This window comes from Boleophthalmus pectinirostris, unplaced genomic scaffold, assembly GCF_026225935.1.
Source record: "Boleophthalmus pectinirostris isolate CB_2022bp ecotype Guang Dong unplaced genomic scaffold, ASM2622593v1 HiC_scaffold_14, whole genome shotgun sequence".
In the NCBI taxonomy this organism is placed as follows: domain Eukaryota; kingdom Metazoa; phylum Chordata; class Actinopteri; order Gobiiformes; family Gobiidae; genus Boleophthalmus; species Boleophthalmus pectinirostris.
In genome coordinates, this window is record NW_026571047.1 from 12,302,382 (window position 1) to 12,318,169 (window position 15,788).

General features: G+C 43.2%; 1 protein-coding gene across 1 annotated transcript in view; it reads left to right on the forward strand.

Moving 5' to 3' along the window:
* LOC110159688 (SH3 and multiple ankyrin repeat domains protein 1-like) overlaps positions 1 to 15,209 on the forward strand; it is a 36,890-nt gene extending 21,681 nt beyond the window's left edge. Inside the window, exons 17-28 of the mRNA XM_055150573.1 lie at positions 3,028 to 3,110; positions 3,207 to 3,331; positions 4,282 to 4,417; positions 4,596 to 4,676; positions 4,850 to 4,858; positions 5,081 to 5,107; positions 5,194 to 5,250; positions 6,576 to 6,697; positions 8,763 to 8,889; positions 8,966 to 12,092; positions 12,419 to 13,315; positions 13,549 to 15,209. Coding sequence (XP_055006548.1) covers positions 3,028 to 3,110; positions 3,207 to 3,331; positions 4,282 to 4,417; positions 4,596 to 4,676; positions 4,850 to 4,858; positions 5,081 to 5,107; positions 5,194 to 5,250; positions 6,576 to 6,697; positions 8,763 to 8,889; positions 8,966 to 12,092; positions 12,419 to 13,315; positions 13,549 to 13,600 — 4,843 coding nt within the window. The 3' untranslated portion in view covers positions 13,601 to 15,209. The remainder of the gene's footprint in view (positions 1 to 3,027; positions 3,111 to 3,206; positions 3,332 to 4,281; positions 4,418 to 4,595; positions 4,677 to 4,849; positions 4,859 to 5,080; positions 5,108 to 5,193; positions 5,251 to 6,575; positions 6,698 to 8,762; positions 8,890 to 8,965; positions 12,093 to 12,418; positions 13,316 to 13,548) is intronic.
* The last annotated feature ends 579 nt before the right edge of the window (positions 15,210 to 15,788 follow it).

Below are 15,788 nucleotides of genomic sequence, written 5' to 3' on the forward strand. Positions count from 1 at the left end.
TGGAACTGTTGTTAAACTTGTAATGAATAATAAAAATGTAACACATTCAGATATTATAATTATTTTTCTTTATCCCTATCTGAGAGTGAGACCACTTCATTTTATATTGCATGTATGTATTTTGCAATGCTGGTGAACAACATTGCAACATTTTGCACCTTTTTTTAATGCTGGAACATGGTAATTTACTGTAAAGACCAGTCAGAGCATATTTTGAAGTGGACTTTGCTTTGTTATCAACTGTTATTTATTTGAGGTTCCTTGCTATACATACAATAATAAACACTTCTATTATCATGGTATTTTTAAGTGATATTTAATATGATCTGCAAATATGCAGTACATGTCCCCATATCGCCTTTTGCTGTTCACCCATCCCCCCACTGCATTCCCACTGCTCACCTTGCTCTCTCCATCTCCCTACGTCCCCCCCTGTGTTGCGATAACCACTGGGAATCGTCCTCTTTAGCTCCACATTGTCTTCTCCTGTTTCTCTCTCTCTCTCTGGTGTGAGGCTGAGCTGTAGCAGGATAGAGCAAGCAAGGAGGGGGGAGGAGGTGCGGCGCTGGTGTGAGGAGCGCGCTGTGGAGAGAGAGAGGAGAAAAGGGGGGGCTCGCGGCAATGGGGGGATGCGGAGAGCGAGATTTCTCTCTCTCCCTCTCTTCTTCGTGGCCGTCACTGGGCCCCAGAAACAGGAGCGTGTGGTACATTTACAGGTAGCGGGCTGTTTCCTCATTCATTGGCTGGCTATGGATGTGAGGAGAGGACAATGGAGAGAGGGGAGAGGTAGATGTTGCTACTGACAGGCCGTGCCTTTTCAAAGACAGTCTAATAAGCTATGTGTTGTGTGTCCGTGTATGTACGAGGATGCCTAGTCCTCTGTTCCCTCCCTGCATGTTTTATCAATGTGGCGACCATTGACGAGTGACTGCAGCATGTTTGTGTTTTTTGCGTGTCTTTTCTCCCTCTTGTGTGCATGTGTGTGTGTCCCCTTGTGTGTTAGCGAGCGCTCATATTGATGCGTTTCAGTCAGACAGTGTGGGTGTATTTCATTGTCTTTGAGTCATGATTTCTCTAAGCACATCATACTCATTCACCACTTCCCCATTTAAAGTCTGCCTGTGCTTCCCACCAGTCCATGTCCACATTGATATTTTATTATTAGCCATTTTACCTGCACCGGGAGATAAAAGTCAATGCTGGGGAGGGGGGGAGTGTGCGGTGTTGCCGGTGGTTGGGTTTGTGTGTGTGTCCATTGTGAAAAGAACATAGACATTTCACATATAAGCCGCATACGTCATAGTGTACGACTGCTGAGGGAGTGTCTCTGAAACAGTATAGTAGGCTATACATATCTCTGCTGCTTGTCTTCATGTCCATAGTTATCCAGTGTATCACTTGTGGGGTCCTCAAACAGACGCCTAAAAGCAGATGAATGGTTAAAACTGCTTTTCTCTGGTAATTGTGTTGAGTGGAGAGGATGACTCAGGAGTGTAGTCCATTGCAGGCAGAACATCATGACCCACCTCCGGGAGAGGTAGACCCATAGTCGACCGGCCCGCTGGAGCGTCCACCCACTGCATGCTACTTTGATCCTCTGAGAAGGAAGGCATGATGTGAGGACAGGGTGAGAGAAAAGAGGAGTGAGGTGTGAGGAGCAGATGGATGGAAGGCGGCCGTGCGTTGGCGAAACAGTTAACATTGATGGAGAACACATAAGGGATGGACCTCAGTAGGGGAAACTAGTGATCGTCTGCTGGGTGCTAAAGTTATGGCTTGGTGTTGAAGTCTGGGACTCCAGGCCTGTGGCTCACGACTCCACTGCACCTCCAGGAGTCACACATTGCTGCATTACTGCACAGAGCTAACTTGTATTGTGGACTTTATTGAAATAATACATTTTCTTGTCATTGGCTTTTTTAATGGGACATGGCAGCAACAAATTGATATGATTTGCATATTAATTTGTCATATGTTTTACTGTGAATGTTATTCCTGGTTTTAATTCAGACATAAGGAGCAACCTTTTGTGTGGGGATTCATATTTATAATGTCCAAATCCAAATTCCGGCAAAGCAGACAGACAACTATTATTCTAGCATTTAATGTGCAAATGCCTTTGTTTTGCTCAGAGATGGAATGTACAGCTCCACAGTCCGTCTCTTGAGTGTGGGAGGCATTTAACTTGCAGCTAAATAGAGTGTTTATGCATATTATGAAGCAACCCGTCTGAAGTTCCAAATAAAAAAAATGATTAGCAATGGAAATTACTTCCTGTAATGCCCGTTGCTAGGTCCATTGTTTTGGCAGTAGACCTCGGTAACAAACCAGTCCACGGTGCAGCCCTTTTATTGTTTCATGTCTTTTGGTTTGAGGTGTGAAGTCACTTGGAGTTAAACGGCCGAGTGCCAACTAATGCAGAAATGATCTGCCTCTAAAGAAATAGATGCAATTCCTCTTACATCATCCATCTCTTGTTGAGCCGCGGGTTTCACTGCGAGAACAAGGGGGAATTGATATTGTTGGAAACGCTTGCCCAGAAATGATTCATGAGATGTGGCAGCGTGGAGTCCATTTGACCACCCGTGTGCAGTGTATTACAGAGAGCTTGGTCAAAAGTCCCAGACGTGGTAATATAATAATGGAATAATGGCAACGCTACACCGCAAGTCTCATCCAGTCTGTCTGTCTTCCCAGGCGTCAGTATTGTGGATATAGAGTCTTGCCTTAGTGTGTCTAATTAAATGTGTCATATATGAGAGTTCATGTTATGAATGTCAAAACTTAATGCAAAATTTTAATTTTTTGCGATTTCTGCAATTCTTTCTTGATCCAGTCCCTGTCTCTTCAAAGTGCATTAACCCATTTAGTATTGCATGTCACCTCAGATACACTTTTCATTAACAAAAACTAACATCATCTCTTTGTATGTCATCCTCTGCCAATTATCCTGTTTGCTGCAGTAAACATATTCTGTGAGGCAGTTTATCTAAAATAGAAGCTTTTTTTTACTTGTCTTTCTCTAAGTGACTACATCATTAAGGAGAAGACAGTGCTGCTACAGAAGAAAGACAATGAGGGGTTTGGCTTTGTGCTGCGAGGTGCCAAGGGTAAGCTTTGATCAAATTGTGCCCACAGAACTTATGATAGACTTGCTGTTTCCAGTAGCATTCTTTAATCCGTTCAAATCCTGTTCATTACTGCAGCCCAGACTCCCATAGAGGAGTTCACCCCCACGCCAGCCTTCCCCGCGCTTCAGTACCTGGAATCTGTCGATGAGGGGGGCGTGGCCTGGAGGGCCGGCCTCAGGATGGGGGATTTCCTCATCGAGGTAAGGACCATGCTTCATGGCTCTTAATCCGTGGTTCCCATGGTACATTAGATTTAATCATCAGTTTTGTCTGTTTACTCAGCATTTGGTCCAGTCTTAGCGCATTATGCAATGTTTCCAGTGCTTTAAATGCAGGCCTATGTCAACAGACAGAAAAGTTTTCCACTGACAAATTACGTTTTATCGAAAAAGTGTGATTGGCTCTGATTGGTGATGCTATGTTTGAATTACACAGCGTGCTGTTTGTTGATGGTAACACAATTAGAGATGCACTCTTATAATGCCTTAAAGACCCAGGGCTCCAACCTCTCAGTGAGTGATAAATACAGTTTTGTCGTCATATGACTTTAAAAATGATTTTGTGAGATTTAGAACAAAGCCACTGGAACATTCTTGTTTGAAATTAGCTTAGAAATTACAAGATTGTTATTAAAAGAAAAAAAAAGTAAGTCAATTGTATGCAGCTTTTTATGTCTGTTTAAATACAGGTTAAGTTAAAGCATGATGTCAGAGGCTTAAAATTGCCATATTTGTTACACTTGTGTGTGTACGCTCAAAGGCAAATATTTATTTAATCAAAGTATTATTTATTATGAGTTTCTTAGTTCATTTTGTTCTTGAAAAATGGTGCTGCGTAGGCTACACAGCCACTTAATATTGCGGTAATCACAGAACCTTTTTAGTGCCACATCAACAGAGTTTCTTTGTCCCTTTACTGATGTTTTCTTAAATGTGCACCTCTATTAAATTCAACCAAATGCTAATTTATATGTTACATATTCAACCGGCAGTGAGTCATTTTTGTGGCAGCTTTTGTAATTGCTCAGGAATGGCAGGTTTTTAGTTTTAGTACTGCTGAAGTTACTTCTGGATAGAGAGGGAATAAATATTTACTCTAGCGTGGAATGTTTACACTCTAATGGTTCATAATATCCTTGTATTGTGGTCAGGTGAATGGGCAGAATGTGGTCAAGGTCGGTCACAGGCAGGTGGTCAACATGATCCGACAAGGGGGCAACAGCCTGATGGTGAAGGTCGTCATGGTGGCGCGAAACCCAGAGCTCGAGGACACCACCAGGAAGAGAGGTACGACTCAGCTTTTCCCCATGATGTGTTCCACTTTTTTTAATGGTGCAATACAAAGAGTGATTGCTTGTATGTGTCTTTCTAAAAAGCCTGAGTGTTGTCATTGGTGACTGTGTGTTTATATGAGTGTACTAAACATTACATTAAGACTGTATTTGGCTGGGTTCCCTTTTGGCAGCCCCACAGCAGACTAAGAGACTGACCCCTCCTGCCATCGCCCTGCGCTCCAAGTCCATGACATCAGAGCTGGAAGAGATGGGTAAGACGACAAAGGAGACTCTAAGAAAACTACAGTTATTCTCAGGGGGTGCACATTTACAAAGCATAGTTACTATTAGGAAAATATATTCACCAGTGTCTTTTTATAAACATGATGTCTAACTAATCTTTCTTTCTGAACCCTTCCAACAACATGCTGTATGCTGCGTACAGTGGACAAAGGTGTGGATATGTCAGCAATGTGTTCCCTGGTTGTTTTTTATGTCCTTCATCCTAGTCCCTGTCCTCTCATCAGCACTCACGCCATCACATGTGTCACGTGACCAGTATAGTGTATGTATGTACTCCATCCTTTCATTTGCTTTAGAGTATATACAGTTAGCATGGGCATTGCGCTTTGAGTCACAAGTTTGATTTCTATTTTTCAAATAATGCATGCAACAGCTGCCTCTCCATGGAAAAAGAAAGCAGGTGAATATCAGCTCTTATCATTCCCCCCATCAGTCCACCAGCTTTAATTAAAACAACATCAGTTGAAGCTTTTCCTCTTTTTGCAGAGTATGAACCATCCCAGGGCCCAGATAAGAAAAGGACAGTCTATCAGATGGCACTGAGTAAGAAACTATAAAAGCTCTTGTGAAATTGAGTGTGTTTTGAAAATTAAGACCCAGTACCAATTTACTGTGTCTCACTGGCCCCTTTTAAACATTTAAGCATTCAGTAGTGGTTCTTAGATTTTCACACAAAGTACCACCTATGAAAATACTTGGTGTTGTTGGAGTACCACCTGCTCAAACCAGGTTTAAATAGGGCTTAACAATTGTTCTAAATAAGTGCTACCTCAAAGGATTAAGTTCACTCTAAATTCAGCAAATATTTAAACTGCAGTAGAACTCTGGGGCAGTGGTGCTCATATGGTGGTACTTGTATCACTGGTGGTACTCAAGTGTCTTCAGATGGAACACGGATTCCTCTGCATTTCAAATACTTGCTGAATTTAGTGAAAACACAAGCCCTCTTAAACAAAACATTGTGTAAAGTAGTCATCTCAGCATGTATTAAAAAGCTATTTTAAATTGTTTAAGAAAAGTTATATTGGCATCTCATTCCTTAGGACTCACCCTTTAAAGGTCCTGTATTACACAAATTTGACTCTTGTGAGCTGTAAGCCATGTTTTTGTGTTGTTAACTCATCAAAAACATACCTGTAGTTGTATTTTGTTTTTTTCACACATATTTGAGTAATCTTGCTTTATTAGTCTGTCTACATTTCCAAAACTCAAAAATTCCACCTCATGATGTCATGTGGTGGTAGTTTTCAAGTTAACGGTTACCTTTTACCTTTTACTTGATCAGTTTTATATAGCATTTTTCTGTACATTCAAAGATGCTTTACAGAGCATTAGTCATTCATTCCACACTCTGTGGTGGTAAGCTATTACTGTAGCCACCACTGCCCTGGCAGACTGACAGAAGCAAGGCTGCCAATCTGTGCCATTGGCCCCTCCGACCACCAGCATCACTCACGCACACACCACTTTCATACTAGGCAATTTGTTCAGTAGTGATTAGAAATTCTAGGACAGAAAATTTTCAAATGATTCTAGTGAGGGTGTATGAAGTTTAAAACACAGTGGGGCACTTTCTGTATTACCACATGACATCACATGGTGGAACAGAATGTTTTCTCTTTGAGAGAAGAGCTCAGCCTAAATATTCAGGGTTTGTGCGTTATACATGTATGAATGAAAGAAAACACAACTCCAGGTATGTTTTTGTTGAGGTAACAACATTCTAACATAAATCAGAAAATAAGGTAATACAGGCCCTTTAAGTGGCAAAAGGAATTAATAGGGCAAGGAGTAAGAATAAGAAAAAGCTTAGGACTTGTTATGCTCTCTTGAGTCATGTTGACCTCCTTGTCCACTCTGTGTCTCAGATAAACTGGACGAAATCTTGGCTGCTGCCCAACACACGATTACACCGGAGAGCCAGGGACAGAGGGGTCATGGGGGCAAGAGGGACAGGGGCAAGAATATTGCTCCCAACACACCCAACGAGGTACACTCTTGACTTTTATTACCTAGAATATAGACTAGAGTAATAAAACTATGTGATTCTAGCTGTGGAAATTAGGGCTGCTTGAACTGCCCAATCACTCCCAAATCACTTGCTAACTCATTCCAAGTATTCCTTTCTGCTGCGGTTCACATAAATCCTTCTAACCCTAATAAAATTATTAGTTGACTAATAAAAAATCAACAAAGACTTAATTGACTTAACAACTTAAAGGACCACAGCCTTAGTGGCAATGCTAAATATGCTTAAAGGGACAGTTCAGAATTTTGGACATAGAGCCTCATTTCCTAGTTAGCCAGAGTGTTGTAGACATGTGGAGACACTTTTAAAAAAAATTCTATCCAGTCCTTGTATTTGCAGCGGTCGCTGGTGCTAGGCGAGCGCATGTCAATGGCCATAGTTAGCCTGCCACTAAAAACAGTCTTACCCACTCCAAAAAGCACCCAAAGCAAATCTATTATTACACCAGAGTATTGATGTAAATGTCTGTGTTGATAGAATAATGTTTGAAATAGGGATGGGCATGATTAGTCGATTAATCGATAATTGATCAGTAAGAATTTCATCGATTACGTTCATTTTAATCGACAAACCGAATGTAGGTTGCTGTGTGTAGCGTAGGGTGACCGTGTCCGGGGACAAACAGGGGTCCGTACATGTAGCTACAGTCGGTCAGCCTGCAACATGCCAAAGCGCAAATCCATATTTAATGATGACTTGTACAAGAAATTCTACGCTTTCTGTTCCGGTCGGGACAAGTGGGTAGTCATGTGCACAGTGTACAAAGCAGGCACATATGTTTAGGTGTCCAGTGGGAAAAAGCTCACCAGGACACCGAAAACATTAAAAAGCTTTGCCAGGTGAGAGTAGCGCAATGTCGATGACGAGGCCCCACCTCCCACCTCCCGTACGGTGTCCTGGTTTTGTCAAACGCAAATATGGTCACACTAACCTGTATTCCACTCAGTAGTGCCGCATCAGCGCACAAGAGCAGTTTTTTTTTTCTTCGCTTAGTTTATGCAAATTAGCCATGTAGTTTTAAGTTTTGTTTCTGTGAGACTGAATTTTAATATAAAAACCTTAATGATTAATCAATAATCGATCGATTAAGAAAATTTTATTAAATGCCCATCCCTAGTTTGAAATAAAACTAACCTTGCATCGCATGACTCATCGCATATTGAGGGACTATTTTCTCATATATCAGTTCGCTGCTGCCAAGCTTTCTATCAGGAAGTATAACTTGCTGCTGCTGCTCACACATAAATCCTTCAAATGCAAGGTTTGTTTTACTTCTAAAATTATTCTATCAACACAGACATTCACATCAACATTCTGGCGTTATAACTGTTTTGCCTCGGGTGCTTTGTGGAGTGGGTAAGACTTTTTTATTGTCAGGTTAACTATGGCTATTGACATGCGCTAGCCTAGCACTAGCGACCTCTGCAAATACAAGGACTGGATGGAAATATTTTTTTAAATGTCTCCACACGTCTCCAACATTCTGGCTAACTAGGAAATGAGGCCTTAAGTCCAAAATTCTAAACTGTCCCTTTAAATATGTTTAGGTCCTATATATTACAAAGAGAGAATAACTTTCTAATGCACTGAGATGTAGCTCAGATTAGTCATGATTTAGTGACTAATGCTGATGCTTAAAAAGCGACTTGATCTTTAGATTTTTTTAGCCACTGCCCTCGCTGGTCTTTACAGAGGATGATTGACAATAGCCCACCCACATGAGAACACTTGTTAAGTGTGAGTCAGGTAGTGTCCATTCATCTATAATCTTCTGCTGCCTAAAGCATAACAAATTATGCAGGCAGATACATTTACACCTTTTTCATTTATATCAAATGAGAAAATAGACAAAATAGCATTGCATGCTACAAGTTAACAGGTTTTTGTGAGCATTTTTAGAAAGACATTTTACCATTGGTGGTGTCTAACTGTTACCTATCCAGTGCCAGAATTCTAATAGTTGTGCATATAAAACATATGACTCATTTTTTGTTTTTATTTATTGTCTGTTCTTTTTTTTTTATAGCCAGTTTATGATCAGCAGTCTTCAATGAGTATGATGCAGTCTGGACCTGGTTATGGCTATAACCAAGCTTACTACCAGCCAGGTCAGGGACCTCAACATGCAGTTATGATGCGACAAAAATCCATCGGTAGCGTCCAACATTTGAAAAAGATATCTTATTTTATTTGTAGTTTGATTTGGCTTAACTGTTTTTATGTCTTCAGGTGCAATGGAGGAGGAGCGGGGATTTCTCCACCCACCTGCTATGAAGCTGTCCCGGAGCCTCTCAGTCCCAGGGCCTGAGGAAATCCCTCCACCCCCAAACACATCTGCCCCAGAGCCACCCCTATCTGCAGGCCCTTATACTGGTAGAGGCCCTGCCATGCCCATACCCCCTGTCTCCCAACCTCACTACCAACACCATCCCCAGGTAGGACATCCCTCTCAAGCAGGCTGGGACAGAGCAGGATCAGGGGGCATGGTTCCCACCCTTCGTCGACAATCGGAAGGACTTGTCCGAGAGCAAGAAGCACCAAAAAGAGGCGGTGGGAAAATGGGCGGGTTGAGACGAGGATATAGTAGTGCTACACCACCAACAAGTGCTAAACCTAAACCGCAACCAGTGCCACAGCACCCACAAATGGGCAACAGAGAACAACCTGGGGCAGCGGGGAGAGGTGGAGCCAGGAGAGGGGGACGCGGTGCTCTGATGAAACAATCAAAAGTGGAAGATGGCATCCGACAGCATAGAGCTAAAGGTGGGGCTCCTAAAGAGAAGAGTTCTATTCCAATACCTACTATCATCGTAAAAGCTCCATCCACAAGCAGCAGTGGGCGCAGCAGTCAGGGGAGCAGCATGGAGGCAGAGCAGTCTCAGGATGCGGAAGAACCCCCCTCTCCCTCTGCAGACAACTCAGCAGACAGTCCCAACAACAGCCTGCCTCAGCCGCTCACCACAGCACCCCAACCACCAACATCCACATCAACACCTTCATCAACTGCCCCTATTGTTACATCCCAACAAAATGTGGAAAACCTAGACTACACATCTTCTATGGGAACATCATATGGAGGCTTGGGGAGTGGTAGAGGGGGTGACGGTGTAGGAGCGCGGAAAGAACGGGAACGATTTCGAGACATGAGGAGAAAAAGTGCTTCTTTTTTCCTGTCATCAGAGGAGGATATCCAAGGAGAGGCTGGTGGAGGTGATCTAGGTGGACAGTATGGGAGCAGGATTCAGCCTTTACACGGCTCTCAAATGGATGTGCCTATGCCTCGATTAAGGCCTTCAAAGTCTATTGATGAGGGCATGTTTTCTGGAGATAACTATGTCAACTACTCCAGCAGTATGCCCCCTGCTTTTGGTTTACCGGAGTATTCCTCACCGATTCTCAGTCACGATGGCCAGCCCAAGTCAGCTCCCTCAATGTATGGCCACCAGCCTACTACTACGTTTATCCATCCACTGACTGGGAAAGTATTGGACCCTTCATCACCACTTGGTCTAGCCTTAGCAGCAAGAGAAAGGGCCTTGAAGGATGACCGTAGAACACGGCGTGATGATAGATATTTTGGTCGTCAAATGTCTACCGTTGGATCGTTTCCCACCCCTATTCAAACCCCAACTCCTTCACTTTTTGCGACCCCTACCCAATCAACATATACTTCTCCAGTTTCAATGCATCTAACGTCACCTACTGCCACCACCTCACCGGCATCGCTCAGCCGGCCCCAGTCCCCGAGGATATTGCGTTTGGGTGGTGGAGAAAGGGTAGAGAGAGAGAAGGAAGGAGGACCACGAGAGGGTCTCAGAGTTCGCTTCTCGGAGGACAGAACCAGTCAGTATTCACCGCAGTATTACCCTAGCTCAAAAGAGAAAGAGGTGTACAACAACAGGCCTGTATCAATGGTGCAGCCACCGCCGCCGCCAAGTCAACCAGCTCCATGCAGACCCTCATTTCTTCAATTTGACAGTTCTCACACGGGCTACATTCCTCAATACACTGTCCCTTCAGCCCCATCACATGAAAGTGCGGGCAGGGGAGTGGTAGGACAGTCCCAAGAAGGTCTAGGACTTATGGTTCTCCCTCCACCTGCTCCTTCAATAGATGCAGAAGATGAGTTTGTCTTTGTTGACCCGTTACCCCCGCCACTTCAGTTTGCCAATGGTAAACATGAGAGGGGTATACCGCATCATGTTCAAAACGCCGCTGGTGTACCTCATCCACCTCCACCTGCCAAAAATACCTCTCAGACCACTTCACAAGGGGACTCAGCCACGTCCAGTTTAACCTCGTATGACAGCGAAGTGGCCAACCTCACACAGTCCGCCCTGTCACCGTCTTACCCTTCACCTCAGATATTTCCACCTACAACCACAGCTGCTACAAGCTCTGCTGCTCCAACATCAGTGCACAGGCCACAGCCCATGTCCCAGTCCCTGCCTTATTATAGTAGCTCCAATGACCCATCTGTGAGTGAACAAAGCCTGCCTCCAGACAGAGGTACTGCTGCTCTCACCACTACTATGACATACGCAACTACCACTATGACTGCAACTACAGCAGCCACTACTACTACAACCTCCCCTACCACCACTGAGTACAGCATGACAGGGCCCAAAGCTAGCATTGCCCCAGGAGGTAAAGCTGCTGACCATCCGCATCATCCCAACACAATTCATAAGAGTGGAGAGTGGCAGGATGCAGTGGTGGACTCTGGTATAGAAGAGCTGGACAGTCACAGCAGTAGTGACCATCATTTGGAGATGCTGGGTTTGTCTGGACTAAGGGGTGACAGAGGAGGGACAGCAGGAGAAACAGAAAAGGTTTCTGAGAACCAGGATCTTTGCACAGCCTACTCAGGTGGGCAAACATTTGATGTACTCAGTGCTAAACTGGCAAATCCTGCATTTCCAAAGATGACTCATTACAAAGAAGGGGGAGGGAGGGGTCCCTCGGTTGCACTTCGGCGACAGAATAGTACCAATCCTGCTCCACTGCAGCTGCACAGACAAGTCAATCCTGAAGATCCTAGGTTTGATGGAGTTTTCCCAGATGCAAGAGGAAAACAAGGCAGATCCAAAATGGAGGATGGCTTTAGTACCGCTTTGGCAGCATGTTTAGAGAGGCCCATGGATACTCGGCAGGTGAGCTGGGTCGATCTGGAGGAGCATGAACAGGGAAGGATCCCAAGAGGGGCCATGGCCATGGATGGCCGTAGGCTACACTCACCTCTGTCTGGGGTGAAGGCTAACATCATCAATGAGCTCAGCTCCAAGCTGCAGCAGATGAGCGGAATGAAGAGCATGGACGACTGGAGTCAGTCTCCCAAATCACCCACCATGAACAGGTTTGTATGGCTTTACATAAAGTAATTATAGTGCAGAGTTTGGTGTATCACTGCCTCAGTGAGTATCTAGTCAATGTAATACAATGGTGTTAAAACATCAGTGTCATGGGATGACAGTTCCACATGCTATAATAGCTATTTTCCCAGTGGAGTCTCAAAGGAGGCTGGTAAACTCCTCTGTGGTTAAAGCTGTAAATAACAAAAATATCTGTCATTATCCATTCATTTTGTGTGACAAAAGTTGCACTACAATATTCTGTGAGTTAGTTTCAACTTCACTTACGTATTTCCTTTTGAAGCTATATAGTTTTATTTGTGTTTTTCAGGTATTCTGCAGATTTCTCTGATGCCTTTCACAGTCCTCCGATTGGTCGCTCCACATCACCTTTACCAACCTCTTCACCACAGCACCGTCAGATTCTCGCCCCTAACCTGGCTGCCTCCCCCTCTGTCTCCCCCACACCTCATGTACCAGTGCAGCGGAACTGGACCCGCTCTCCATCCCCACAGATGCCCACATCCCCAGTTCACTCTCACCCTCCACATTCTCCAACATACTGTCCGTATCCCACATCACCAAAGCATCGCTCCAAAATGCGCAGGCAGACTTTTGACTTCCAGTGCAGCCCCACAAAGGAGATGCGGTCATCAGTTTCTCGCCGTCGGGCCCCTAGTCCTCTTATCTACAACACAGAACAGCAAAACCCTGCTCCACCTAGGCCCTCTTCACTCCCCATACTTCCCAGCACACCCGTTTACACTGGCCCCTTTGACTTTCCTGGCCCACTCACCCCACCCTCCCCCGGCCTCCCACTTGGAGACCCCTACCAGGCCTCAACACCACCACTGTACTCACCATCAGGGATGCAGAGTCCAAACCCGCTGCTAGTTTCTCGCTCCTTATCTCCCACTCACTTTCTCTCTGGGGCATCTTCCCCTCTGCACCTGCCCCCCAGCCCATCATGCCTCAACTTTCCCCACCTCACCCCACCACCACCAGCCAAACCCTTTGCTGTGAAACCCCTGCCCTACTGGACCAAGTACGACGTAGCGGACTGGCTGACGTACCTGAACCTGGGTGAACATAGGGAGCGTTTTATAGACAATGAGATTGATGGATCACATCTACCTTCACTAACAAAAGACGACTTCTTGGACCTGGGGGTGACGAGAGTAGGCCACCGCATGAACATCGAGCGGGCACTGAAGAAGCTCACAGACAGGTGAGGGAGGATGGACTAACTTTGGGACAAATGCCTATAAAAGTCACAAAGGAAGTATGGATGGTACTGGAAGGTCATCCTCTTCCTAAAGTCACCATCCCCTTTCTTTGTTTACCATAGTCATTTCTTTTTTTCTTAGTCATATTTCCTATTCTTTATCTTTATCAACTTTACATACTTTTTATTTTTGAATCTTTCCCATTCTTATACATTGATTTAACCTCTCTCCCCAGGGTACCCAGTTCTCCCATGCATGTCACTACTTCTCCCCAAGACACAGACTGAGGGGGGACCTTTAAGATGAATCAAAGGGAATTATTATTATGAACAGAGGCATACAAAGGATGTACCAGAGAAGAAAAGTGGACTTCAACAGGACAAAGGGCTGCTAATATGCCATACACCGATAATGCAGTGATATATTTTGAGATATGAAAATTGTGTCAAATGGAAGAAATACTTGGACACCATTTTGTGCTATCAAAATAAACTTATACATACACTTCTGTATTCACATCTACTAACAGATGGACTGTCACACCATCTGCTGTAAGAAAACTCTCATCATAGTTCAAGAAAGAGTCAAAAAGTTGCTGCTCGAAATCCATCACTGACTCTCAACTTATTTGGCCACAAACTGTTGTGAAACAATGCGTTTTACATCAAACATCTGTTCTGTAGCTTTAAGCACATCTGAGATTCAAATGGCTGTAAGCAATGGATTCATGGTTAAAATATGACAACAAAGATTCTGTTTGTAAATGGTGGCTAAAATGTTAAAAGAATCATAGTATTATTCATTATACGCAAATTGCCCAAATTAATGCTCCGGCTATTTATGTGCGTCTTTTGCCTTAGTATATCTATGTTCAATGGTATCCACAAGCCACTTGTTTGTACTGTGCTGATTGCAGTCTCTGGTCAGGGTATTTTTTACAGTGTATGTATAGAATTCACAAAGTCAGCATTAGAAAATAACTATATTTTCTACATACAATCATGAGAAAGCAAACTGAAAGTGGAATTATGTGCACATTACTTCAAGAGTAAGTTTGGCCATAGCACTGGCTGAGAAATCTCTGATGCCATAACATGGAGTGCTGTGAGTTCACAGCAGGTGCAGTGATCATAAAAGGGCTTTCTTCTGCTTCTTCTGTCTGACCGACTTCCTCACTCTCTGTGTCTGACGCTGTGTCTGCCTCAGTGGCCAAATGCTTTACTCAACTTACATTATTTGTAACGCCTTTGATGAAACATGTAAATGATGGTCCAAAAACATAATTTCCCTCCAAAATAATCCTTATACCTCACACTTTTGCCCAGAGTAAATACATCCTTTTTCTATATCCCAGTTTTGGAAGAGATACATTAAAGAATTACATGTAAACATTAGCTATTTGTCACTGGCTTCAAATATGAGGCAAGAACCCATCATTTATAGATCTACAGTATATTTATTCATGCTGACAATTACAACATAATTATCATAGTATATTATAATGACTATATTAAGTACGTACAACTTTTTAAGAATCTTTGTCTTCCAATATGTGTGGACAAATTCTCTTAAGATACTTTTTTTGTTTATTTCTTTTTTTTTTTTTTCTTTTTTCCAAATGCTTTCTATACTGCTCGAACTGTGGTAACTCTGATGTGTTCCATAATGCATCTGCCTCAACATGACTCTGAGTGAATGGACACTACCCTGGCACAATAGGACTGAGCAGTAGTGTAGAAAGCATTACAAACTATGATTTAGGTCTAGTGAAATGCATAATGAATGCAACTACAAACAATATGACCATAAGTATGCAGAGATTAAAGTATATAAATAAATGAATATATAAAGTTTTGTTTTATTAAAATACAGTATATATAATGATGAATATTATGATAGAGGTATAACTAAGGTGTTGAAATAAAAAGGTAAAATTATGTTTTCTGTCTCTCTTGTCCCTCATTCACATTCAAAGACTTTTGTTCTGAATTGAGTCGTTTGGCAGTTACTCCTCTCAGTCCTGAGGTGGTTGAACGATCCATTGTTTTTTTTCCAGAATTACTTTCCCATCAGGCTTTGCACACTAATGGGACAAAGGAGGGAAGATGAGATGGCTTAATCCAAAACAAGTGGTTTCTTCACTCATGCAGTAAACTAAAGAGGTGCCTGCGAGGCTCCAAAACAACTTGGACCAAGATGAATACTGGTTGTTTGCTATGATGGTGGCCTATTTGAGCTCCATTATAATCTACTGTAAATATAAGGGCTTTGTAAGGTCCATGTTGCCCAGGTTTTACCCTCAGGCACAGTCTGTTAGCGATTAGCAACATTACACATGTCAGAGGTTGTTTTTCTGAGTGAACCCACCTCTGCCATTAAGCCATAGCACCATAGAAACATAGCCAAGTCTTAACATAGCAATACTTTGTATGTTTTTGCTAACTTTAACAGTGAACAGTTTTTGACACTGTAAAA